The 24640-nt window shown below is 42.9% G+C and overlaps 3 protein-coding genes across 4 annotated transcripts in view; 2 read left to right on the top strand and 1 right to left on the bottom strand.

Moving 5' to 3' along the window:
* Positions 1-1170: 1170 nt before the first annotated feature.
* LOC119562936 lies at positions 1171-2156 on the top strand. The gene is made up of 3 exons (XM_037876091.1): positions 1171-1669; positions 1732-1873; positions 1988-2156. Exons 1-3 carry the CDS (start codon positions 1171-1173, stop codon positions 2154-2156), a joined length of 810 nt encoding a protein of 269 aa, XP_037732019.1.
* Positions 2157-2851: 695 nt separating this feature from the next.
* Positions 2852-3947, top strand: LOC119562935. Its single transcript, XM_037876090.1, has 3 exons — positions 2852-3106; positions 3208-3514; positions 3607-3947. Exons 1-3 carry the CDS (start codon positions 2852-2854, stop codon positions 3945-3947), a joined length of 903 nt encoding a protein of 300 aa, XP_037732018.1.
* A 246-nt stretch (positions 3948-4193) lies between these two features.
* The window catches only part of LOC119549992 (protein similar), a 71873-nt gene continuing 51426 nt past the window's right edge, over positions 4194-24640 (bottom strand). Inside the window, exons 8-12 of one of the 2 annotated variants that reach the window (XM_037858415.1) lie at positions 22459-23198; positions 16988-17346; positions 15992-16493; positions 14000-14655; positions 4194-5863 (exon numbers count right to left, since the gene is read on the bottom strand). In XM_037858415.1, the coding sequence (XP_037714343.1) occupies positions 5219-5863; positions 14000-14655; positions 15992-16493; positions 16988-17346; positions 22459-23198 (2902 nt within the window). In that variant the 3' untranslated portion in view covers positions 4194-5218. Of the gene's footprint in view, positions 5864-13999; positions 14656-15991; positions 16785-16852; positions 17347-22458; positions 23199-24640 lie in introns of both variants that reach the window. The other variant, XM_037858406.1, reaches the window with a different exon arrangement.

Raw genomic sequence — 24640 nt, 5'->3', positions numbered from 1 at the left:
GCAATTTGACACCACTAATCTCCTGTTTCTTCTGTAATAATTTTATATTTTTGTTTGTTTATCTAACCTTAACCTAGCTTTTTGAAAGACTTAAATGACCCATAACAGAAACTATATGGCTCTGTAATTATTTGAAATCTTGTTTTGTTAGCCCCGTTAACTTAAATGATGAATAATATTCACTTTAAGGTCATTACTCCACCGATAGGTTGTTTATCTAACCTTAACTGTTTAACGCACTTGCCAGCTGAAATGGTTTAAGTACTGGGGAACCAAGGAAGTCTTAAACAATTCCCGTGGTAATCTTGCTCAATCCCGGTTTGTTTACCCAACCTTTGTCGCACTACTGGTGACATAACTGCAGCCCTCAAGTGAGTTCACTTCGCGGAGTATGCAAATTTAACGGGCCATAGTCGCCCTCAAATGTCTTTCTAATAAGGCGAGTTTACCTGAGATTCCCAGTACACCGAGAAAATTACCTGGCTTGAAAATAACTTAACTAAATATTAATTCAGCAGCAAACCATTTGTTAAACAAGAAAACTTATAAGTGTAAGATTTCAATATTATTTACTGAAATTTTTATATAACCTATTAATCAAAAACATATGACCCTTATCCGATCTGAAATACATCTCATCTTTATAAAAGTAGACACCTTTTCTCATTACCAACTCACTGAATCGATGCGACCCATAATCTGATTAAAAATAAAGTTTTCAATATCAGTAAGGTGATCAAAGGATATGATATTTAATTTGGAACTCACAAAATGGAATATTTTCACCTTAATAAATACTAGCAAATTTTCTGCGTGTTAGTTTCGTCGCGCACTGTTGCCTCTACTCTATCGGCAGCTCCATCTGAGTTGATTTGAATTTGTTGAATCACTTCTTTAAGTTTGCATGCTTTCCTTTCTTATCTTTTTGCGAATCAGTTATCGTTATTCAATCAATCGTTGGCCATCTGCCTTCGCGAATTCCCTATCATATTCGCACTCCTCGAAGCGTTAAAGACGCGCCTCCGTCTTACGCTCAAGTTTTCCGACTAAATGAATATCATACAACTTGATTGCCAGAGCATGGGGCATGTAATTCCCCACGACTTTGGGGGTTTTGTTTTGGAGTCTTGGAGTTGCGATCAGACGAATTCCAACCGCTCGAACGACAACATGTGGTTGGTGCGGATCTTGCCTTTGCTGGGTGTAATGGCCCTGTTTCCACTATTGGGATACTTTGGAGAAAGTGTGGATGGCAGTGATCTGAGCTACGGGGACTTTTACGGCAATGCCAGCGCGAGAATGCTTCGATTCCGTGACTTTGAGCCTCGTCAGCACAGCGGAAGAATGGAACCAACTTTGGATGAAGATGAAAGTCCCCAGTTGGAGCGCGAGGGTCGCGGCTTCCATTTCCATGCCAGCGGCGAGGATGTCAGTGTGGAACTGGAGTTCATAGTGCCCTTTCTCAAGGTCCCGGTGAAGAGGAGCATGAATCTGGCCCGAGATGCCGTCCAGAGCATTCTTAATTTGCGAACCGGGGCTATTTTAAATACAGCAGTCGTCGTGGCCGCAGGAGCTGTGATTGCAGCGGTGGTTCGACTACTTATAGCCCCCCTAGTAATCACTTCTGTGGCCAGTGGCTATGGCTATAAGTCTGACCCAGACAGAGGCAGTAAGTGTTGATTAGGAATACATCTTCAGTTCTGGTTCTAACTGTATGATTTTTGGGAACAGTGCGCCGGCTAACTGATGTGGTGGAATCCCAGCTGGAGGAGCATAACATCGATATGTCTATCTGCGTACAGCGCATTATCTGCCAGTATCTGCAGCAAAACACTTCTTCTGGATATGCCAGGGTCCTAAATGTGTTGACCAGGTAAACAAAAGTAACAACTTTCATTTTTATAAGATTGTAGGATATATAAGATTTTATAAGATATATAAACAGCTGATAAATATATTCATCTCTTTCAAACTTTTTGTAATTTAGCTCCCCTTGGCTTCATTCTTTTGTGGACGGAACTGCAGTTTTCCATGCCATCCAATCCGCTAGGAGCAATCGCAGTTGCACCCATACATATCGCAGTTGCAAATGGCCAAATCACTTGGACTGGAAATCTGGGGGTTTACCTCAGGTTCTTAAGTTCTTTAATGGATGATACATACTCAAAAAAACGTTGTAATAGTTATTTATTTATTTGTTCCTAGCTTTATTTGTATTTATAGTTGCAAAAGATCGTAAGAAAATACATTTAAAATAAAAATAAAAATGTGATAGATATCACATATGTTTTCCGCCACAACAAATGTTTTCTTATGTAATGGAAATGCCGGAAAATTGGATTAATTTCTGCCACTTCTCCCCCAATTAGAGAAGGTGGTTATGGCTACCTTCCGCTTTCATCTGGCCCGACATTTCCTCCAGCTAATCGTTTTCGCACCTCCATAGCTGTTATGTCACACTCCCCACTTTGTAGCAGTTTGTCTTGGGAGAGTCACAGTCAAAAAAGTATAGCAGCCAAGAGGCAGTCAAGCGGTATTTACACCGGACAAAATCTAAAGCAGTTATACAGTTGAAAAAATAAGGGAAGAAATGTGACCTCTTAACAGGAATGGGAAAACATCCTAGAAATAAAAGACTAGTAACAAATTCCGTAAGAGATATTTAAAATTTTTAATAAGCTGGATGATGAAAAAATCTCACAATAAAAGTGGTATTATTTTTTCCAAGTGCACAGGTAACCCATCGAAGCAGAGCGGCGGTGGTGGAAGAAAAGTCTGCTGGTGACACCGCCTGGGAAATTGATTCAAATGTTCATCAACTACGCAGCCAAACGGATCTGTCAGCGGGAAAATGAAGATATTGTACCTGACATTCGCTCTCCTGGCCAGCTGTGCCGTTATTTGGGCCGGCAGTGGAGAGGGGGAGCAGCAGGAGCAGGAGGAGCCAGTATCTGGGAAACTATCCAAGCAGGCAGGACCCCATCCTGGCCAGGGGTTCAAACTCATATCCTTCGATGCGGTCGGCAATAACATAGCTCTGGGTCTGGATTATCTAGTGCCCTTTCTGGAGGTTCCTGTCAAGCGAAAGAGGAGTGCGCCACCTAAGGTGAGGTTCTGTTTAAGGAGTGTTTTTTAAGGAATATGATATAACGCGATTGAATACCTTTTTATACACCTATGTGGATCTCAAGACGTCTTCTTCTTTAGCCCTTAGTTATAGTGAATTCAGCAGCAGTGGTTAGCTGTGGACTCGTGGTGGCCGGCGGCGTCCTTGTGGGCCACCTGATCCGGAGTTTGGGACTGGAGGCCATCACGGGAGATGATCAGCGGCCCATTTTCGGGAATTCTTCCACACACAAGCCCAAGTCTTTGGAGGAGGATTCGCCCTCTTCTACACCAGCACCCAGTTCTTCAAATGCCACAGCCAGGGGTCTTTTCGATGATAGCCCTAGCTTTCCTGGAATTTTTGATAACTTTAAGCTGATCTATCGCAATGAAACTGGAGATCGTGTGGGTAAGTTACCATATCACTGTTATATAATTATATGTATATATACATCCTTGTTTATCAGCTTTCTGATAATTATATTATCTCATTTTTTTAAGCTACAAGTCTTCCAAATATTTTGGGCGTCATTGAGCGAACGTTTCTGAAGAACGACGTGGATCTATCTGTCTGCCTGCTGAAATCCATTTGCATTTTGACCCATCGTGCGGGAGAAAGAGTTATCAAAGGTCAGGCCTCAGACTTGGATCATCTATTGGATGGAGCCACCAAATGGTCCTGGCTGCTGGCCTGGTTGGAGCAATCCGCCTTTCGAGATGCTATCGAAGCGGGGAAAGTTGATTTGCCCCATCACTGCACCATCAAGTATCCGGAATGCAAGTGGACGGCTCCTGAAGAGCAAATCCTGGAGTTGTTGCGCAATAATGTGCAGTTTAAATAGCCTGTTATTTTAATTATTAAATATTCCTATAAATTTAGCTTTTATTAATTTTGTTACCACTAATATTACCATTTTCTACATGGAACTCATACTTTACATTCGCCGTACACACGGTTCGTGTCTTTGCTACACCGTAAAGGCGAATTCACCTTCCACGGCGAATTAGTTTAAAAACTCAAAAGATCCCCGAATTCTGAAAAGGAGTCCAGTCCAATCTCCCCGACAAAAACAAACGCACAGATTGTCTGCATGCAATTTTCATCGAAATGAATTCTATATTTATTTTGCCAATTAATATTTAAACAAGTTGTAAAACACAGAACATTGATTGAATTTGGATTTAAGCAAGTAAACAGTTTGTTTTGAATAATGCGCCTTAAACAGAATTAAAACTAGTTTACATAAGGAATTGGTACTCAAAGGGATACGAAAATCGAGAAATTATTGAAAATGATTGACACTAAGTAAATTTGTAGAAATGCACAAAGTATAGCCTGAAATTAAGATCAACTGAATCGGGAACAATATTTACTTAGTTCAATTAATTATATTAAAAAATAAAAATATTATAGCTACAAACTTTTTATGTAGCATTTGAAAACATTGAAATTAAAGTCCTTAACTAAATTTAACATTAATGTATACATTTTTTTTCGGTTTTTTTGATTTTTATAATATTTATTGTAAAACGTGTTCAAAAACTTTTTTTTTCCGTCACAGCTTTTTTGCTTGAAAGTTATAAAACAGAATACAACCATCACCAAAAAACTTGTTTTTTGAGCCTTCTAGCAACAAAAACTATGAACATTTTTCCAAGATATTTTCTTTTCGTAATTTATATCGTAGTTTATATGGTTATTATTTCTCTTAATAATTTGCTCCTCATCCTTTTTGTTGTGTAAAACGGTTTGCATATAGAAAATCATTAAGACTAAATTACATACGTGTATATTCTTCTGTTCTAGGCAGTTAATGGCTACAAAACTATTCAAGTGTGATTAACCCTTCCTGTTTGTAAATGTGTGTCGGTTAGCATGGGGTCATCAGGGGTCAAGTGTTCGGTTGGGGTTGGGGGAATGGGAGACGTCTGTTGGTGGGGTTACATAGGTCTTGTCAGGTTGGTTGTGCGGACTACTACTTTCACGCAAGGCTCAAAATCAATCTTTTGGTTAGCTTTCTCTTTGATGCTCATTTTAATTTCAATGTTTTCTTATCTTCCCAAATAAAATGCCCCCTTTTCAAATGCAGTGCATGCAAAGATGGTATCGGTTCTAGGGGATCTCTGGCCATCCCAGGACCTGCTCCAACTGGTTCTCGCTAAACTCGAAGCCACCCTCGCCCATGATGTAGTCGTCGTTGCACAGGTCCATCATCGCCGGCGTGTGGAGCAGGGGATTGCTGCTGTCCAGGAAGGAGATGGAGGTCTTCCTGCTGGGTGCGTTGCTGCTGCTTCCATCGCATCCCTCGAGCTCCTCTTCTGCCGATTGCGGGACCACTGGGCGGATCGTCACATCCAAGGGCGGTGGTGCAGAGTCCACCTGCTGCTCACTGGTGGAAGTGGAAATTAGGGGCACCCTCTTGCGTGGTGACCCCGATGCCCCGTCCACCAGACTGTTCTCATCGATGCCACTGTCGCTGGAGGCATCCGTATCGCAGGCCGTCAGGCCCGGTGGCACGGAGTCATCCAGGGAGACCACAGACCCGGTCTCGCAATCACCTCCTCCAGCATCCGAGCCTCCGAAGACCGGAGACAGCTGGAAGTTGGTGCCACTGATCAGCGGATTGTGGTGATAGTCCCGCAGCACCGCCGACGTGGAGGTGTGGCAATGCAGGGGCAAACCATATTTGCCCAGAGGACTTCCCTGCTGCTCCAGGGCGGTGTCATCATCGACCATCATGGGTTCGGATTCGCTAGCCTGTTTTTTGGGGGCAGAAAAAGGAAAAGAAAAGAGGAAAACATAAAATTAGCAAAGGGTTGATATATAAAACAAAAATTTCAGAAAGAAACTTGATACTGATATATGCAATAGCCCTTCAATTAAGGGGATAACTTTTTGAAACATCCAAAACAAGTTTCTTTCTGTGTTAGAAGCACGCCACAACTTCAAGTCACACAAGGATTTATTAGTACAAATTTGTCTCAGTAAATGGATCGATTTTTCTAATTGCCCTACTTAATCCGAACTTATTGTTATTCATAACTAATAGCTTACAATTGAAATTACAATTATGACTTAAGCACCGCAATCTGTGCGTAAATTAAATTAAATTAACCGATTCATAGCTGAATTACTCCCCGATTCCCCTAGCAACTCTGGCTCCCTGGAGAACGCAACTTTTGGCTGAGTTTCAGTGCTATTCCTATGCAAATGTGGGCCTATTAACTCGACGAGACCTGTGCTGGGAGATTTTGATACCTTGACAGTCAAACGAAAATCGAGCGGAAAATCAGGGGCTAAGTCGCAGTCAAGAAGATGTTTAAAGTCACTCGCTCAAGGCCTGGAAGTCCCTGTGGAAAAGCCACAGCAGGAAGCTCTTAGGCAGTGAAAAGCCAAGCCGCAAAGTCCACCCCAAAAAAGGGGGAGCGGGAATACCCGCAATAAATCATATTTTAATGATGGTTGGGAACGGGTCCTGCTGCTAGCGTTGAAACAGAATCCAGCGGCGGGACATTATTATGCTTTGGATTTCGGATTGACGCAAAGAAAGCCCCAACTTTCGCCTCGAGAGCTACCAGTCCGTGCCCATTTCCATTCCCGCCAGTCAGACTGACAGGAAGTGGGGAATATATCAATATCGACCGCTGCCGAGCAGCCGCATGCCTTACAGAAAAAAAAAGTCATATTAGTATCGGTTTCTAAATGTCATTAGCATATTTTGACATAAAATTTATATTTTAAACATTTAAATTAAGTCTATTTGGTTCAATGACTAAATATTAAAGCTTTTGAGAAATTAATAGTGTGACCGATCTGGAAAAAGGATTTAGAGTAACCTTACGCTTAAATAAGAGGTCAATGACTAAATATTAAAGCTTTTGAGAATTTAATAGTGTGACCAATCTTCAAAAAGGATTTAGAGTAACCTTACGCTAAAATAAGAGGTCAAAATTAGGTCCGCTTTTCAAAATAAAGTAATTTCAGCTTGCAAATATTAAAAACCGTACTCATACAGATATTTGTTCTCTGTGCAGACTTTGACAACGGCCGATGACGAAGATAAAACTGCCAAAAATTGCCCCGACGGGTGTGATGATTACCCTTGGACAAGGGTTCAACTGCAGTCCATTGAACCGCACCCCGACCCTCTGTTTGCCAAGCTTTCATCGCCGATTGTTAGTCTTCGATTGCAGCTAGTGCTAATTGCAGCAATTACGGACGAAGGCGAAAGTGCTGTAGTAAGTTGAGCGATGGGTAAACAAAACGGGGGACAAAGAAAGTGAAAGTCGGAGCCAGAACATCTGTCCCAGAAAGAACTCGCTTCTGAGGGCATTATACCATCGGAAACAGCAATGGGAATAGCCAAGAACATTTTTCCCTGTCCCGGCTGACAGGGCGTATGCGTAACGAAACGACCAGAGACTCCGATGGCACGCGCACTGCCCCCCAGGACATCATCGATGGCAAAAAAAATAAAGGAAAGTAGGAGCCGTGTAATAGGTTTATTGTTTGATATATTGTGTGGCATGCCTGCCATAGCTCGGGCATTGGTCTAATATGCTCTAATAAATTATTAAAGGCAATTGCTGCCACGCAAAAGGCAGAAACTATTAGATGAAGACGGTAAAGGTTTCCGGAAATGCCAAGGCATTACAATAATTGGCAGTCCCCACTCTCCAACGCTGTTTCACTTTATTTTGATGTCTTAGGCGGCAGCTTTGAGCCGACTTTATGGCGGATTTCCCCAGTGTTCTGCTGAGTTGGCTTTGCAGCAGGACTCTGCGTTTAAAGCCGTCTAATTGGATTTTTCCTTTTTATGGCATCGCATTTCATCGACGCCTCGCACGTGCCACGCCCTCTTTGGGGGCCCCCCAAAACGAAAGTCCAATAGAAAAACAAAAGCAATTAAAGGGAAACTTTTGCCTCCAAGTTTCTGCAAAAAAATCTGCTGTCACCGCATAATAAAAAGGGAAAGTAGGCAGCAAATGTACTTAAGTAACATTTTCTTGAACTCGCAACTCGCAACTCGACTCTTATTGCGTAATTCCCTTGGGAGGAACGCGCGAAAGGATTGGCCTTCTTCCATATCGAGGTGAAATTGAAAACTGAGAGTCCAAAATCAATAAGCAATAAACTTGAATAACTCAGGCAACAAGCCTCCTTTAAGGAGACAATGTGGCGTATACGTAATGCAATTGTCGCCCAACGCGGCATATTTTTCAGAAATAGGGGGTGAGTTCTCCAAGGTGGAATTTAATTTCGTCACAGCGCTCGTGTGTGACAAAAATTCGTCATTTATTTACAGGCAAACGAAGCGAAAGATTTAAATTTGCCAAGGAAAGTGAAACGAAAATCTCAAATCTGCAGATAAGAGAGAAAGTTGGCCGTGTGTCTGGATGTGCTCGGCATACTCAAGTGGTTCCGACTTCAGGAGAGGACAAGACAATGGGGAATTCAATTCCAGAGCAGCACAAGTTTGGGGCAACTTGATTAGCCCTGGCAGCATCATTTATTCCAATCAAAAGATTTTAATAAATTGCCAGTCAGTGGAGCAGGCAGATATACAATGCTGAATGGAGATTAATCAATTCCCAGGCTGGCCTGTCAATACAAATATGCTGGAGGGCCAGCCAATGTATGCACATAAATCGAAGGGAGAGACTTGTAAACATCGACGACGCCCGTTCTCAGATACTTTCCAAAAGAAAAACACAGTTTCCCTGCTGATTTTCCTCTTAGTTGCTGGATCAGTTGCTTTGCTGGGGGTTTTCGGCTTTATTTTTCTTGTTTTATTGGATTTACTAAAATATTTATTAAAAGTTTATTAAAATACTTTATAATCCAGATATCATATCATATGCCATATCGTATCGTACTACATTCGCTTGTATATGTATAAGTTGCTTGACATCTTGTATATATATATTTTATGTATATAGGTGTATATATGTATAATATTGCATACTTTGCGGCGTTTACACACTAGTTTTTGCCTTACTTATCGGATCGATTCGATTCGATTCGAGTCTAATTCAAGGCTAGTTTCGCTCTAGGCTTTCAAATTACGCTAACATCTTGTGGAATTGGAGGTATTCTCGGTGTTTTTTTTGGTGTGGGTGGGTGGTGGGGCTTATGAGGGATAGGGTTCCAGTTTTCGGGCCTCATATAAGCAGCTTTGTCTGTCGACAAAACACACAAGTAATTGTTGCAAATTAACCGAGATTTGTTGGCATGGCAAATAAAAGCAAATGTCCCATGAAAATGACTCTTCATTTGTTCTTCTCTTCGCCACTTCTGACAAATGAGTCTCGGGGCCAAAGGTTACTTCTGTAGACACAACTCTGTAACCTCTGCAACCTGTTGACTTGAGCCATCATAATATAATTTTACATAATGCCTGCACAATTAATCAAGGCAAAACGACTTGGCAGTCGGGGAAACTCTTCAAATTGACTGCTCGGATAAGGAATCCGAATTATAATCCTAACATTAATCAAAATCAGCCAGCCGCCAAATCAATTGCAACGCCCACAAAGTGCTTGTCACCTTGACTTCTTCATTTTGAGTTATGATGAGTTGGCCAAAAACCAGGGGCTACAGTAAACGGATATGTCAGGGGTGTGTGTGTTATATAGTATTTAATTTGCTAGCCCGGGAAATTACACCTAATAAAGTTGTATTTTTGGGGGAGATGCTGCTGGGGTGACTCACAAAATTTCACTAAATTTACTTTACTTTTCGTTACTTTACTGAAGCTTCTTCTCCGAGGTATTCGACGCACATAGGTAGGCTATAAAAATGACACAACATTTAGTTTAGTTTACTTTAATTTACTTTTCTCTAGACTTGCATTAGCTTTAATTTAGTTTAGTTTAGGGTTTAGGGCTTAGGGTTTAGTTTTTAGGCTTAGCTTCTGGGGATCTAGTTAATTCTTTGCTATAAATGCGAGATACACACACAACAAGAATTGGAGGTAGTAAAAAACGCTCGTTATCAAAGGGTCGGTACACAACATTCACTAAGGTGTATTGAACTATCAAAAGTCGGAATAGGCATATGCTTTAGGATAGGTATATGTATGTATATTTTAGTTAATGTTTATATGTATACACGAGGTATGTATGGTAAGTAAGCGCCGATCCGGGGGATATATATATGACATATACACCCAACCCGAATGGCCCACACGATCGTACTTATGCATGTACTGAGGTATATGTGGTATATTTGTGGTATTGTATGTACTTTCTGTTCGATTCTCGTTCTTGAATTTGCACTCCGTCGCGATAAAGCTACCCATCTTCCCCATTCTCGATTTCGTAACCCTCTTCTTCCCTCCCCTTCTCTCTCTCCCTCTGTCATACGTAACGCGAAAAATTTCAACTAAATGTGATGATTGGGATCCGTGATCGTCTACTACAAAGTCGTTATTGTTATTGTTATCGTTAGTCGATTTGAATTTGACTTGCGCGGGCTTTAGTTAATACTATCTCGATATCATAGCTAAATATTAGGCAGATTACTGGCTACTCCCCGTGCTCGGAGACCTATAGTTTAAGTTTAGTTAAAGCCACATCGATTAATTTTGAGAGTTCTCCTAGCCTACTAGCTGGATTTCTGGTGTTTCCTTATGTACATCCCTGCTTACGATCTATGTATAAGTTCCGCGCTATGTGTATATCTTTTAATTTTTCAGAGTTTTCGGCTCGCAGTCTTTTCGGGCTATAATTATTTTTTTATTCAATTATTCTCAAGACCCCAATTTGGAGCACTGGCTAAATGATTATCGAGAGGAATATACACGCTAGGTTGTCTGGTATTTGTCTAGTTAAATATATCGAGGATTGCTTGTCAATTTGCTATAGCATATATATAGTATAGTAACAGTAAAAATTTCCTAATGGGGCGACTGGTTTTCTTCTGGTTTCTGTTGGCCTTAGTTTGAGGTTACTATTTTGATGGCTGATCCGGAGGTAGTTTCGGTTTCAGTTTCATTTGTTCGATTTACTTTGCCACACGAGGTAGATGCGGTTACGATCTGATCTATCTGGCAATTACTCCTATGAATTGTTCTATTTAACCAGAGAAGCTTTCTTTTTTTTTTGCCTGGCCTGGACAAACACAAAACATAAGTAAGAAAGTAAATAAAATAAACGAGGCATAGGATGGATGCTCCTAAGTGGGGAGCAAATATTTAACCACGTACACACATGTGTCGCCCGAGAATAATGCAAATTGGGTTCCCGAGAAGCTGCAGCCAATTACGGAAAAGTCGGGCGATTCATTAATGCAGGGACTACGCAAAAGTTCCGGCTGTGACGCAAAGAGTCCGACGCCCCCAGAAAGGGAAGCTCGTGTAGGCCATAAAACCGGAGAAGTAAACCCGAGCCAGGAATTGGGGGCTTAGGGGGTTTTTCGGTACATAAGAGACACGTGCCGGGGAACAAAAGAGAGGAGAGTCCGGACGAGAAGAGAAGCCGGGCCGGAGTGAAAGTGAAAGTCAAAGTGAGAGTGAAAGTTGTGTCGCAGAAAAAGAGAAGCGTCAGCTGTGCGCAACGGAAAGGAAAATAAAACAGGCAAAGGGATAGCGCCCAGATGTGGGTGGGCTTTCTGCCCCCCACCAACTTGGAGGTGCAAAATCAATACGAATGGGAGGCCCAAATGCGGCACGCGCTGCCTCCGGGTCTTATCGGAATGCCAAAAAGGATGTGGCAGGAGAAAGTGGAAAGCAGAGTCCTTTGGCCAGGGCTCAAGTCCCAATTCAATGGCCTGACTAAAGCAGTGTCAATAGTGGCAGTCCTGGCATTTTAAATTCGGGGCTAGTTGCGTGTAAATTTGTGTTTGCCTTCCAAAGCTTAATATATATATAATATATATCCCAGCTGGATATTTATGATTTCGGTTTCGTATGGCCATCGATGTGCGTCAGACACGCCACGCTTTTGAGGCCTCAGAAAGTTAATTAAGCTGCCAGGCGACACAATGAGACATTGGTTGGTTTATACGACATATATAACAACCCCTTTTCACGTATGTAGGTCAGTAAACGACGGAAAATCAATGTGTTCTCTCTTTAGGTTTTCAAATATTCAAAGGCCCCGGTTTAATAAAAAATCATATTCAAATCAATAAGGAAAACAAACACAGCGTTCGATAATGTTTTTTGGTTTTTCTTTCGTTTGGAAAATTGACTTCTCCTTCGTTTTAGGTGTATTTAACGCTAATAAAAACAAAACAAAGGATCTACAAACTAAATTAAAAACGACAACTAATAAGAAACGAAAGCTCCTGCCAGGCTAAAGCTTCAGTGGCGACCCGAGGTTTGTTCTATATACGCACTATATCTATACAACTAGGTCTAGGTATATATATCTTTATATTAGATGTGTGTGTTGTGCGATTGAAAACGCCGACAACACGAGGATTGTTGTTTAATTGCTAATAGTTGCTCTATGTATATGTGTTGTATGCTTCTTGTTTAGTTTTGACTTTTCACTAGAGTTAGTGTGCATATTTGTCTAGCTTAAATGTTGCTTCTTCCTTTAACTTTCCTATAGGGATTTCGTTTTCTCGTTTTTTTTTTTTGCTTTTTTGTACCTTCAGCGCTCGAATTTCAGTTTTCAATTTTGCTACTTTTCGTTCACAATTTTGACAATTTACATGCTTTTTCGTGGTATCTCACAATACACGACAACAAAAAGGCCAAAAATGAACTCGAAAACAAACGCGTCCTGTCTTTGAATCATATATATATCAGATTATCAGATCTTTCAAATCCGCATTCCTGCACTGCTGCTGCTGCTTCTTTCTTGCTCAGTCAAAGCTTACACATCTAACAAATTGCTCGAATAAGTTAACAGAAATCATAGGGATAAGGTCTAGAAAACATAATCCTGATGGATGCCGGTAACTCAAACAACAAAAGCAAATGCTATCACAGTAAAAAACTTAAAGTTGCCGTATTTGTTTTTTGAATTTATACAGTTTACAATTTTATTGCAATCGGTCTCTGATTCGCATTCCTCATCTCATCTCGTCTACATCGCTAATAAAAACTACGTTCAGAGTGTGTGTGCGTCTGCGATCCGCTGTGATGATTCTCTTCTACGGCACGGTGATCACTCGCTATAACTACTCGAATAGTATATATTCCTACCGCTGCTCCTCCTCGTCGTATGTACAACAGAATTTTTGCTCAACAGAACAGAAGATTTTTAACAACTTGCTTAGGTTCTTAGGTCGGTAACTTAAAAAGAAATCAACAAATCGCGCCAAGCTACAACTTAAAATTATCGATCGATCGATCAATCGCTCGCTCCTCTTCTGGTTTGCATCGCATTGGATCAGATCGGTTCTCGGCTCTCGGTTAGCACTATTTTAAATAGTCTACAAATTTATAATTTTAAAGTCCACGCTGCAGCTGCAACTGCAGCTCTTTTATACATCTAGACTAGATCTATCCGCTACATGTCTAGGTATATATCATATATCTAGGGACTAAGGTCTAGGGACTACAAAAACGGACTAAAACTAGGCCCGCCTTCCTCTCGCAGCGGGAGGAGGTTGCTTTGTTGGTTACAGTGTACAGTTTAAAGTTTAAAGTTTACATTTTAGCTGATGCAGTGGTAGTCGTATCTCCTAGGTTTAGCAATATAAAATCGATCCATTTACAAAGACAAATTGTAGAAATGGGCTTGTCCATTCGCTTAGCCTAACAATCCTTGGTTGTATCTCTTTTTCTCTTTTTTTATAATCATAGCCGGCTGTGAGTGCTTCCATTAGCTAATTGAGAGGCGGGTGGAAGGTCGTTCTCTTGTCCTGGGACCCGAGAGTCTAGACCTTGGCCAGCTGCTTCTTGGGCCGCATGGGCACAATGCAGTAACCGGCACTTACATCGCGTCCGCTGACCAGCAGGTTCTTCAGGACCGAGTTCGACTGCTGTTGCTGCTGCTTCTGCTGCTTGTTCTCCAAAGATTGTTGCCACCGGTCGCTTCCCGCTCGCTTGGCTGCTTGGGTCTGCTGCTGGGCAGGATCTTTGCCAATCAGCTGCTGCAGGAGCTGCGGGGACTGGACATCCAGGCAGAGGGTGCCGCTCTTCAGGCGCTTCGACTCCACGGGATTGCCTGCTCCTGTCGCACTATTTAGGTGTCGCTTGTTTCCATGCTGCTGCTGCTGCTGCTGGGGCACGAGGTTCACCTTGGCCACTCGGGGTGGCGTCGTGTTGGCCGGCTTGCTCTCCACCAGGCGAATGGTGGCCTTGGTGGTCACCGGCGACAGGTTGGCTCCATTCAGCAGCTTTAAAGTGGGCTGCTGCAGCTGCTCCTGCTGCTGCTGCTGCATCAATCCCTTGTTGTTCTGTATGGTAATCAATGGCACTGCATTCAGGATGATGTTCTGCTGCTGCTGCTGCTGCAATTGCTGCTGCTGCTGTTGGAGCAACTGGATGGTGGTCACCTTGCAGGGAGCCGGCGATGAGGCTTGAGTGGGACTCACGGGAGCCGCCTCCGCCACCTGCATCTGCAGCAAATCCCAGCAATCCAGGTTTGTGGCTAAAAAGTAAAAGCAAATCCAGAGTTAATAAGAAACCAAGTAGCATTTAATGGAAATATGCTGCCTAATCCTAAAATTTATTGAATCCAATGGCCAGCCAAAAATTAATTCCTTTGCCCATGACATTGGTGCCAATTTAAAACAATAATATTTGGCTGTCTCAGGCATTTTGCACATAAATAAGTGGGCAAATTCCATATAATATATCTATATCTGTCTGCCTTTGTGTCTATATATTAGGTAGCTAATATCTACAGTTCGTTTTGCTTTTTCGCCTGGTGTGTGTGACATAAATCAGTGGCGATTAGCTGGTGGAAAACTCATAAAGGCCTAAAGGCATCTGTCAATATCCTCCGATATTTCCCTCCTTTTTTACTGCCTGACATATATCCCAGCACTTGCAGTCAATACAAGTGACAAGGCCAGGGTTTGATGCCACCGATTCCGTCAGTTTCTGGGCATCAATCACAGACCTCGTGCCGTGACATGTGTCAAAGGTAAGAGAGCAATGTGTGAAAATTACGCAAATCGCTTACAACCCACTGGAGTGGAGCGGCAGACCCACATCAATTAGCTCTCCCGCAGTTCCCCGACACAAAACAAACAAAAAATAATAAAACCCAACCCAAAGTGACATCTTCCGCGACACGAAACAAAAATTCAGAAATTTTCTTCATGTTTCCCTCTATTTTTACATGTAGGCGTTTGGAGTGCGTGTGCGTGTGCGTTGGCAGCATATCATAAAAAATAAAGAAAGTTTCCACTTTTATTTTTAGCCGGGGAAGTGCCATAAAATTAGCCCCCTTCAAATGCAGGAGGCAAAAGTGTGGAATATTTCCAAAGCCAGCACGGAGAGGAAGGTCCCAAAAGGCCGTAAATCAATCTATTCAGCTCTATTAGATCTATCAAAAGTCTCCTTCTATTAAAGAACGAAAGCCTCGTAAATTTCCACTCCATAATTACCCTCAATTGCTCTGAAGTTTTTGTTTTTTTATATTTAGTCTGTGGACTGACTAGTCTTTCTATAATCCCTGTCTTTAAAATTGTCTATAAACAAAAATAGTCTACAGTCTGTTTAAATATAACAAAATCAGAACAATAAAAGTCTTAGTTATTTTTGATAAGTATATTTTTTAATGATCTCTAAAATCAAATAAATATTTTCTTATCTATCCTTTGCCTTAAGTGTATACTATTTAGTCTATTATGATCTCTAAAGTCTACCTGTATGTTTTTAAAGACCTATTCCCCTGTTCGAATTCTTTAGAACCTAATATTACTAAGGATTCCAATATATTTTGTATTTTTCCCTACTCTTTTTCCCAAGATACTTACAGTCCTTGCTGTAGTCATTCTCAAATGCATCCTCCATGGGATGGCATAAACTGGCTCCCATTTGCACATCGTATTTTTCTTTTTTGCACTCGATGCTGAGGCTCAGTATCTGCTGTTGCTGCTGCTGCTGTTGCAGCTGATGCTGGCGCTGCTGCTGCTCCTCCTGCAATTGCAACTCCTGCTGCAATTGCTGGAAGGTCCTGAACTCGTTGCTATTTTGTTGCTGCTGCTGCTGCTGCTGATGATGATGTTGCTGCTGGAGTCGCTCGTTGCACTCCTCCGCAACGGTAACTCCACTTCCACCCAGAATCGAAAGGGTTCCATTTCCGGATCCGCACAGCAATGCCGCCAGTTCGCTGGAATCGCTTGTGAAGACCGCCGCCTGTTGCTGCTGCTGATGCTGCTGTTGCACCGGCGATGGCGACAATGACGAGACCGTTGAGGCTGGCGATGAGCACAGTGAGTTGGAGAAATGCTGCTGCTGGTGTTGCTGCTGCTGCTGTTGTTGCTGCTGCTGCTGCTGCTGGTAGACAGTATTGCTGGTGGCGTACTGCTGGTGATGTTGCTGCTGCAACTGTTGCAACTGCTGCTGTATGGCATCGATCTCCTTGGGCACCATGGCCTGCAGATCCTCTGGTGGACACCACATGAGATCCGTCTCCGTCAGCAGGGGCATGTCATCATCGATGGGGATGTAGGGAGCACGCATGGCAAAGTCCTCGAAGGAGAACTCGTCTTCCTGGGTCAGCGAATTGGGACTGCACAGCGATGGCAGGCTGCTGTCCTCGGGACTCTGTTGGAATACAAGGGAAAATGTGGTTATTAGGGGTAATAAAGGGGTTTAGATCTAAGGAAACCCACCTTTGATGTGATGCTGGGCGAATGCAAGTGCTGCGAGCAACTTGTGTCGTTCGACTCCTCGCGGTAGTTGAACAGGGGATCAATATTGCTGCTGCTGTTGCTGTTGTCGTGGTGCTGGGCATGATGTTGCTGCTGCTGGTTGTGTTGCTGCTGGTGTTGCTGCTGCTGCTGCTGATGACTGGTATTCCTTTCAGTGGGCGTAGGTGTGAGTGGGCTGAGCGGACTGTTGGCATAGCTGTTGCTACTGCTACTGGTATTGCTGGTTGCTGCAGTATTGCTGCTGCTGCTGGTGCTGCTGCTGTTGGGACTCTGGTAGTGCTGGCCACTGGCCGTCGTGGAGCAGGTGGTCGAGTCCAGGGAATTGATGTCCTCGGGCAGCAGGCAGGAGCCCATGAGGCCGACCAACATGTCACTGAAGGGCGTCATCTCGTCCAGCTGGATGCAGTTGGTGGAGGCCAGGTGGTGGGACAAATCATCGGGTTCTTCCTTAAGCACTGAAGTTGAGAAAAGACAGAAAACATATGCAGTTAGTGGCGGTTTCACCTAGTTTCGCGCTGCCGTGCTACATCTCAATTCGGTTTTTGTTGGTCTACTGTTAATTAACTCTGTTCGGTAAAAGAAAAAGAAACCCTGTGCTGCCGAAATTTCAATTATCGCTCGCCTGAGTCGCCCCTAATTGACAGTTCTCAATTGAATCTAATTGAAGGCTCCCCTCGTGAATTAGTCGCTCCAATTGCCTCCACAGTGGAATCGAAGCAGAGCCATGATTTTTATGGCCGGGCGACTCATTAATCAGCATTTTGGCCCTATTGACGTACGCGGAATAAATATGCAAGCGAAGCGGTGCGAAAAACAAGCAGTCCCATCCAATCCTCAAAACAGGAACTCTGACTATTTTTACGGAATTAAATAACTATCGGGTGCATCGCCCCAGATCAGGTGCAAGGGCGCTTATCAACATGGGGGTCTTGAACCAGGGGCGATCTTCCCGCGAGATTCGGGCTGTGCGTCATCTGGGACAGAAATTCCTAAAGCCGAGCCTCAGCTATCAACCCATACCCATCCCCATCCCAATTCGAATCCCATTCCCGTCATGGGGTTTGCTATACTAGATGGTATGCTAATAAAACTGGTCCCAACCGCCTGTGTGTGCCGACTATTAAGTTGCAAAATGGAAATGAAAAACTAACTAAAACAACGGAGAGACCGCAGGCCAAATAGAATTTCAAATGCAAGTCCAAGTGCATTGTTTGCCTTTGGCTCAGGCGCTTACTTCTATCAAAGAGCCATATATAATGCGGATAAATCCCAACTGCGGCAACTGCCACCGGGCAGCCATATAAGCCAGAATATAGTAAGCAGATTGCCTGGAAAGGGTTTGCGGCTCTTCACCATCCCACACTAGCCTTAGTTAATGCATATTGCACTCGGAAAAATCTATCAAATCTTACCAAATTAAACTTTCCATTAATAACCACCTAATTCAGACATAATATTTGCCAGCATGGTCACACTTAGTAAGCTTGTGCATGGAAAAGGAGAAAGGTCACTCTAAAACTCATATTTTGAAATATAGAACAAACGAATGCTTTTTTTCCCCTGTGCAATACATTTTCCAATGCCATTTTCAGGGAAGCGACAATAAAGATCAGATTAGCGGTGTGTAAGGGATTTGCACAGCTTGTAGCTGGAGCTGCCCCGGCATCTGCTTGCTCTTGCGGTCGCTGCATTCGACACAAACAAATTAATTAACAATGCACGCCCAAAGGTCTAACCCCCCGCAAACCGCACCATTACTTTATGGAGCCCCCAACCCGGCAGTGCGACTTGTAATTATGGCACTCGAGTGCTACTCAACGTTGGCAAAGCTTTTTGCGGAAAAAACAACAGAAATTATGGCGCATGATAATACAGAACAGAGCCCCCTATTGGGGGTCTATCTATATCGGAATCGAGGAGTGCATTTTATGAGATGTTTGCAAAGTGCTTCTATATATTACAGCTCATCGAATGTGTTGTTTTTCGCCAAAGTGCAAGGCCGGGGATGGCATTTAGCGGCTAACTGGCTAACTGGGCCTACACGCAAGGCTAAGGAGAACAGTGCAGCCGCAGCTGAGACTTGGCCATCACCCAGTGATCCAGTCACCCAGTCATCGAGTCACCCGGTCAGTAAGTAACCCAGTTACACGGGGAAAAATATTGGTAACTGAGTATGCAAAGGTCTTAAAGTATTTAAATATTTTAGAACTCTGAAGAGACTCTGTTCTATGAAGAAATCATGATCAAATTATGATCTTTTGTTAAGCCTTTCTGTTATTATCTAGAGAACGCAATGTTTTCCCCTGTGCAACCGATGAGAGGTCGGTCGTGAGGCACTTGTGAAAGGCATCTCTGCACTTGAGCCACATTCGGTGCACTTGAGGCGTGGGTTTGTGTTTTGTTTTCGAAAGTTTTTGAGGAAACAGGTTGCCACATTAGCACGCACACCAAACTCATACCCAAAATTCATGCTCGAGGCGTGTGACTGTGAAGGAATCTACGGCACATTAGAAGAACTCAACCTCAAACCCAAGAGACGAAAGCCGAGAGCAAAACGGCTTCAATTTAAATAAATTTATGTCATCATCTGCAATTGAAGACGATGGCGACTCGTGATGTGACGTAGTTCCAAATCAGAATCGAAAGATGTAAACAACGGACACGGTCACTTAAGAGCCCGCAGAGAAAAATGGGAACGGGGCGTGATACTAGTACATTCTATAGTCTAAAATAGCTTTATGTAAGAGCCCGAAAAAATATTGACAATTTACACAGCAGCCAGCAGACTGAGCACTGCAAATCGTACTCGAACTCATCATCATATCAGCTGTGAACTTGAACCCCGGCTGATTAGGAGAGAATCCAATCCAACCATACGTCCGTCTGTTATTTTTTAGTCCACATTTGTGCTGCGCTGGTCGTGATGGGCGTGCTTATCACACGTGCTAATCACGATAGAAGTGCGTTGTCCATATTCCCCTTCGATCCCTGTATATTCCATTGCCTTTTCCATTTCCACAGCATAATTGCCCAGCCACCGACTGAAACCAAAGCCCATAAATTGATATTTATGGCCGAGAGTGTGTTCCCCCCGTGCTATCGTTACAAATATTTGCCTTTGTAGATTGTGAGCGGATAAGAGCATAAGGTAATTACACTGGGACCCTCTGTTTTTGTTTGTCAACGGGTTACTTTTGTTTGGCCATCGAGAAGAAGCCCCCGAAGCTGCCCCCTCCCTGGTTATCTCTACTTCCACAGTGTAACGCCTTGAAAACCCGAGTATCTGGCAGCCGATCGAGTGTTACAACTGCTGATTAGGCTATTGAACGGAATATTTGAGGTGTTTGGAAAAATACCAAATACCAAACACCAAAACAACAGCGGTGACAAGAATTACATAAAAACAAACATCCCCTTTAAGGCAATTCGATTTGGGCTGAAAATAAAGCCGAGGCATTTCCCCGGTTTATTTACGTTCCGCGACGCAACGAAAATAAATATAGACGATGCGGTGGGAAGAAAGTCGAGTAAAGTAAAGTAAAGTATCTCTATATATCCGAGTCTGCAGGCCCAGCAAAATGTCAACACAAAGAGGCCGAAGCTGAACGAAAACGATAGCGATTAGGGGCTGGCTGCAGGTCCATTGAAAAGTGTCGAAAATACTGGGTACTCGGAGATGGGGTGTACGGTTTTGGAGAGGGGCACATGAGACACATGCTTGATCCACCGACGGACCTTGGCACACGCGCCAAAAAACACACTCTTTTTTCGAGGACCCCTCTTCTGCCCCCGATGACAGCCACATCGCTTAGCATATTAATTGGCTCAAGTTAATATTCATATTTCTGTTTTTGTCACCAGGCGGCAGCAGAAAAAAGAGCGGAAAAATTCACTCGATGGGCAGAAGAAAAAAAGCATCTGATATACACAAATATTTCCATAGAGAAAGAAAAATAGTGGGCAAAACAAACGGTGACAATTTTCTAAATAATTTAATCATATGATGCCTAGCGGAAAGTGTAGATGGAAATTTTTTTATGATTTTCCATAAAAAAAATAAATATAACTATTTTTATGGATTCTATAAAAAGAAATCCCTCAATAGGCACTACTTCCATAAATGATACTCACTAAAAAATAATACGTTACTCACTGCAAGCTCTGAATTTTAATAGAGCCTATTATATCCTACAATCTACTAATCTATTTGGCATATATTACAGTGAACCAAAAAAAAAGGTTTCCCTGCAACACACTGCGTATACACAATAACTCATTGGTTGCCTTAGATAACCCACTTTACAGTGCCGTTAATATATTGACCGATTCCATAACCGCGATCTGCACTTTGAAAAACAAACCCAACACCGGTAAACTCTAATCTTTCAATAAACGATCCCCTGGGGTTTCATGTGCACAACACTGCGTATGCGTAATGCCGGCAAATTGTGACATAAGAGCCGGGCAATTGCATCGGCAACCGGCTTGCGGTTAAGTACGGACGGGAATCCATATACTATACCCTATAATATATAGCCCTCCATATATGTACAGCACTATATGGCATGGTACCTATATAGTGTGCACTTATCAGGCGAGCGAACCGAACATTGTTTACTAATGCACTTTTCGAGTGAAGGGTTGGCGCGGGGCATTTGTGCCTTTACAAATAAATAGTTTTATTTGCGCAAATTGCGGCCGCAGATAAGCGAGCCAAAAGGCAAAGCGATCGCCAGAATGACTGACCAACTAGCTGACTGAATGAATGCCAGGTTGTCGGATTGCCAGACTGACTGACGGACTGACTGACTGACCAATCAAATCGCACAATGCGTCAAATCACATCAAATAGCGCGCGTCACCAAGTTCCCCCTGCCTTCCGTCGTTTTTACCTATTTTTGCATAGAATTTATAAACAAGCCAACCGGAATGCATATGTATAACTTGGCGCTGCTTTGCTTTGAAAAACGTTGACTTTAGCCTTGAACGCAGAGCACTGCACCTGATGCACTTCACACAAAAACTGCTCCAAAGTGGTTTGCGAATCTTTCCTGTTTTTCTATTATTTTCTACAGTTATCAGCTGATTGAGCTATACCTTCCCTAACAACCGAATTGAGTTATGTATGTAGCTGAGGGGGGTGTAACAGAAATCTCTATCAATCGAAATGCTAAACCTGCTATCGCGGCAATTTTATTTTTAAAAACCTTTCAATCACATATTGATATCAACAAGGGCTTTAGATTATTATGCATTTTCTTGATAAGAGCAGGGACTTTTGATTTTGAAAAAGATAAAATATCAATAGATCGTATTTAAGCAAAGGGATACCAGTTAGAATTCGTTCAATTTAATTAGCCAAAGTATGCATACTACGCGAATTCTTGAGAATTAAGAGTTGCTCGGTTAATTTAAGCTTTACATGATTATAGATAGAAACTTCTGGAATTAGAAAAGCGAATTCTTGAGAAATAGGAGAAACTTGCTCAACTTCAAACTTTGAATGCCAATAGATAGAGATTTCTGGAACATACCCTAGTAATACGAAAAAGAATTCGTCTACTTACTTGTCAGACCTCGTCCATCGTCAGCAAAGAGCGAGCAGAATCCTTTATTCATATCTTGAGCTGGTTGCTGGGTGTTTTGCAGATGACTGGGCTGTGGGATCTGCAACTGCTGATTGCTCGAGGAGATTATGGCTGCCGTGGCGGTGGTTGTGGGCGGCAGAGTGGGCTCCACGGAGTGGATTGGATTCTTCTTGCAGAGGACCGCTGCTACTGCGGGCGGTGGCGGTGGGGTTGCTACTGGGGTTGGGGTCAAAGGTGGAGCGGAACTCGGACGGAAGACGGAAGCGGTCACCGACTTGGGACGCTTCTCCTCGTGACGCAATCCGCTGTTACTTCCCCCGCTGAGCAGCTGGGCGGTAATGGTTCGCGGTCCTGGCGAGTGATTCTCCCGTTTGATCAGGAACTCCGCCTGCAGGATCTGCTTCAAAGGATTGCTCTCGTTGCTCAGTTGCCTTATCTGATCGATTACTGGTGGGTTGTTGTCTATTGCAGCTACTTTTCTGGTTTCTGGTAAAGCTATTTTCTCCGCTTCCTTGCTCTCAATTTCCAGAGGTTTATTTTCGACCTCAATGGGTATGGGTTTATTTTCTGTTTCCTTGGTTTCCCGTAGAATTATTTCTGGATCTACGGCTGATTTCTCTGGCTGCTTCTCGGTTTCAGCTGGTTGTTGTCGTTCCTTTTGCTCACTTGCCGCCGTTTGTTGAGCGAGTGAGTATATCTCATGTTTATTCTCAAGATTACTGCAAGATGAAGAGGCACAAAGCGCGTTTCGATTGGGTTTAATTGAAATGCTTATTTTCGGTAACTTATTCGCGTTGCACTCGTTTGTTACACCACGGCGAGAGAAAAAAGCGATTCGCGGCATTCGTTCGAACAATGAAACATCTGCATACATTGTATCTCAAAAGCGAGAGTCCAATGAGTACTGCACAACTGCTTGGCAATTGTTCTGGGTTAGTATATACCAATTAACCGGACTTAATTAACTCTACGGGTCCCCTAATGAGCCGAATTGAGCCGGAATTTCCTCACAGTAACTAGCAATTTTCGCCTACCATTCGCTTGAGTACACGGTAAAGAATACAAAATCGTTTTATACAAACGTTAATATCACTTATCAAGTTCTGTTTTTGATAAGAGTATTCAGCAATGCCTGCATTCTGATTTTACTGAGACTTTGTAAGATAAAGACGGGCTATCGTATCTTTAATTTTTGACTACATTTTTCTATTCGTTCGAATTTGTAACCTAGGATTTTTTTAAATTAATAGAACATGTTATTTAAAGGTCAATGGAAGATTATTGTCAAATTAATCATCAGTAACTATAAAATATTTGTATAAAACCCGAAAACCAATTTCTGTACACCTCTATTGCAGTTAAAAGTCCTCAGTTGGTTGGGTCAAACGTGATCACCGATCATTCCTATTCCGAATAAGCGACTTCTGGGCGGTTTCCTAGATTTCATAATTGCCATTGGAAAATTTTCGCCCGCCGATAAGTCACGTTTCCCCAATGCCAGACCGATTTTCGAGACTCACCACCTATGCCTTATCAATTATCCGAGCGAAATCAAAAAACCGACGACGACGGCTGGGCATCGTTCAAAATGTTTTTTCACTTGTGATAGATAGCAAATGGAACTAGGTGGGTGTGTCACAACAACAACAACAAGGCGAAGTGACAAGAACAACAGCGGGAACAGACCCAGATTGATAAGCCATATAGGGTGCAATCAGTAATCCGATGGAACTGAAAACCCAGACCAAGAAATCCGTAGAGAACCCGGCAACACTGCTATGATGTGATGTCTCAGGAACTATTTTTTTCCAATTTTGTTTTCGATAAGATACGGGCATTCGCGCGGTCGGCCGACTCAGCCTGATCTTCAGCACGGCACATCGTCTCGGGCCTACGTTTTTTTATGGACGTATAGCTGGGCCAGTGTAGCCTTATAAAAAAAATACTGTTCATGCACGAAGTGGCTGAGAGTCAGACGATGGCCGCGTGAAGCCCCCGTGGGGCCCCCGTGAAACCCCCGTGGAATGCGTGCTACGAGTGATCTGGCGATAAAGGCGCCATCGCACGATAGCCGCGCTATATTTGTGCCCCGGCCTCGAGTGCTGGACATGTTGAGGCGGAATATCACCAACACCACCGCCAAAACAAACAGCCGAGCATT

Source organism: Drosophila subpulchrella, chromosome 3R, assembly GCF_014743375.2.
Source record: "Drosophila subpulchrella strain 33 F10 #4 breed RU33 chromosome 3R, RU_Dsub_v1.1 Primary Assembly, whole genome shotgun sequence".
Lineage (NCBI taxonomy): Eukaryota > Metazoa > Arthropoda > Insecta > Diptera > Drosophilidae > Drosophila > Drosophila subpulchrella.
Note: the sequence above shows the minus strand (reverse complement) of the source record. Positions and strands in the feature narration are given on the sequence as shown.

Excerpts from the sequence above, each read along its gene's own strand:
- LOC119562935 (XM_037876090.1), top strand. The coding sequence starts at position 2,852 with ATGAAGATATTGTACCTGACATTCGCTCTCCTGGCCAGCTGTGCCGTT. Across the intron at positions 3,107-3,207 it reads AGAGGAGTGCGCCACCTAAG|CCCTTAGTTATAGTGAATTC; the intron begins GTGAGGTTCTGT and ends CTTCTTCTTTAG. Across the intron at positions 3,515-3,606 it reads TGAAACTGGAGATCGTGTGG|CTACAAGTCTTCCAAATATT; the intron begins GTAAGTTACCAT and ends CATTTTTTTAAG.
- LOC119562936 (XM_037876091.1), top strand. The coding sequence starts at position 1,171 with ATGTGGTTGGTGCGGATCTTGCCTTTGCTGGGTGTAATGGCCCTGTTT. Across the intron at positions 1,670-1,731 it reads GTCTGACCCAGACAGAGGCA|TGCGCCGGCTAACTGATGTG; the intron begins GTAAGTGTTGAT and ends TTTTGGGAACAG. Across the intron at positions 1,874-1,987 it reads GTCCTAAATGTGTTGACCAG|CTCCCCTTGGCTTCATTCTT; the intron begins GTAAACAAAAGT and ends TTTGTAATTTAG.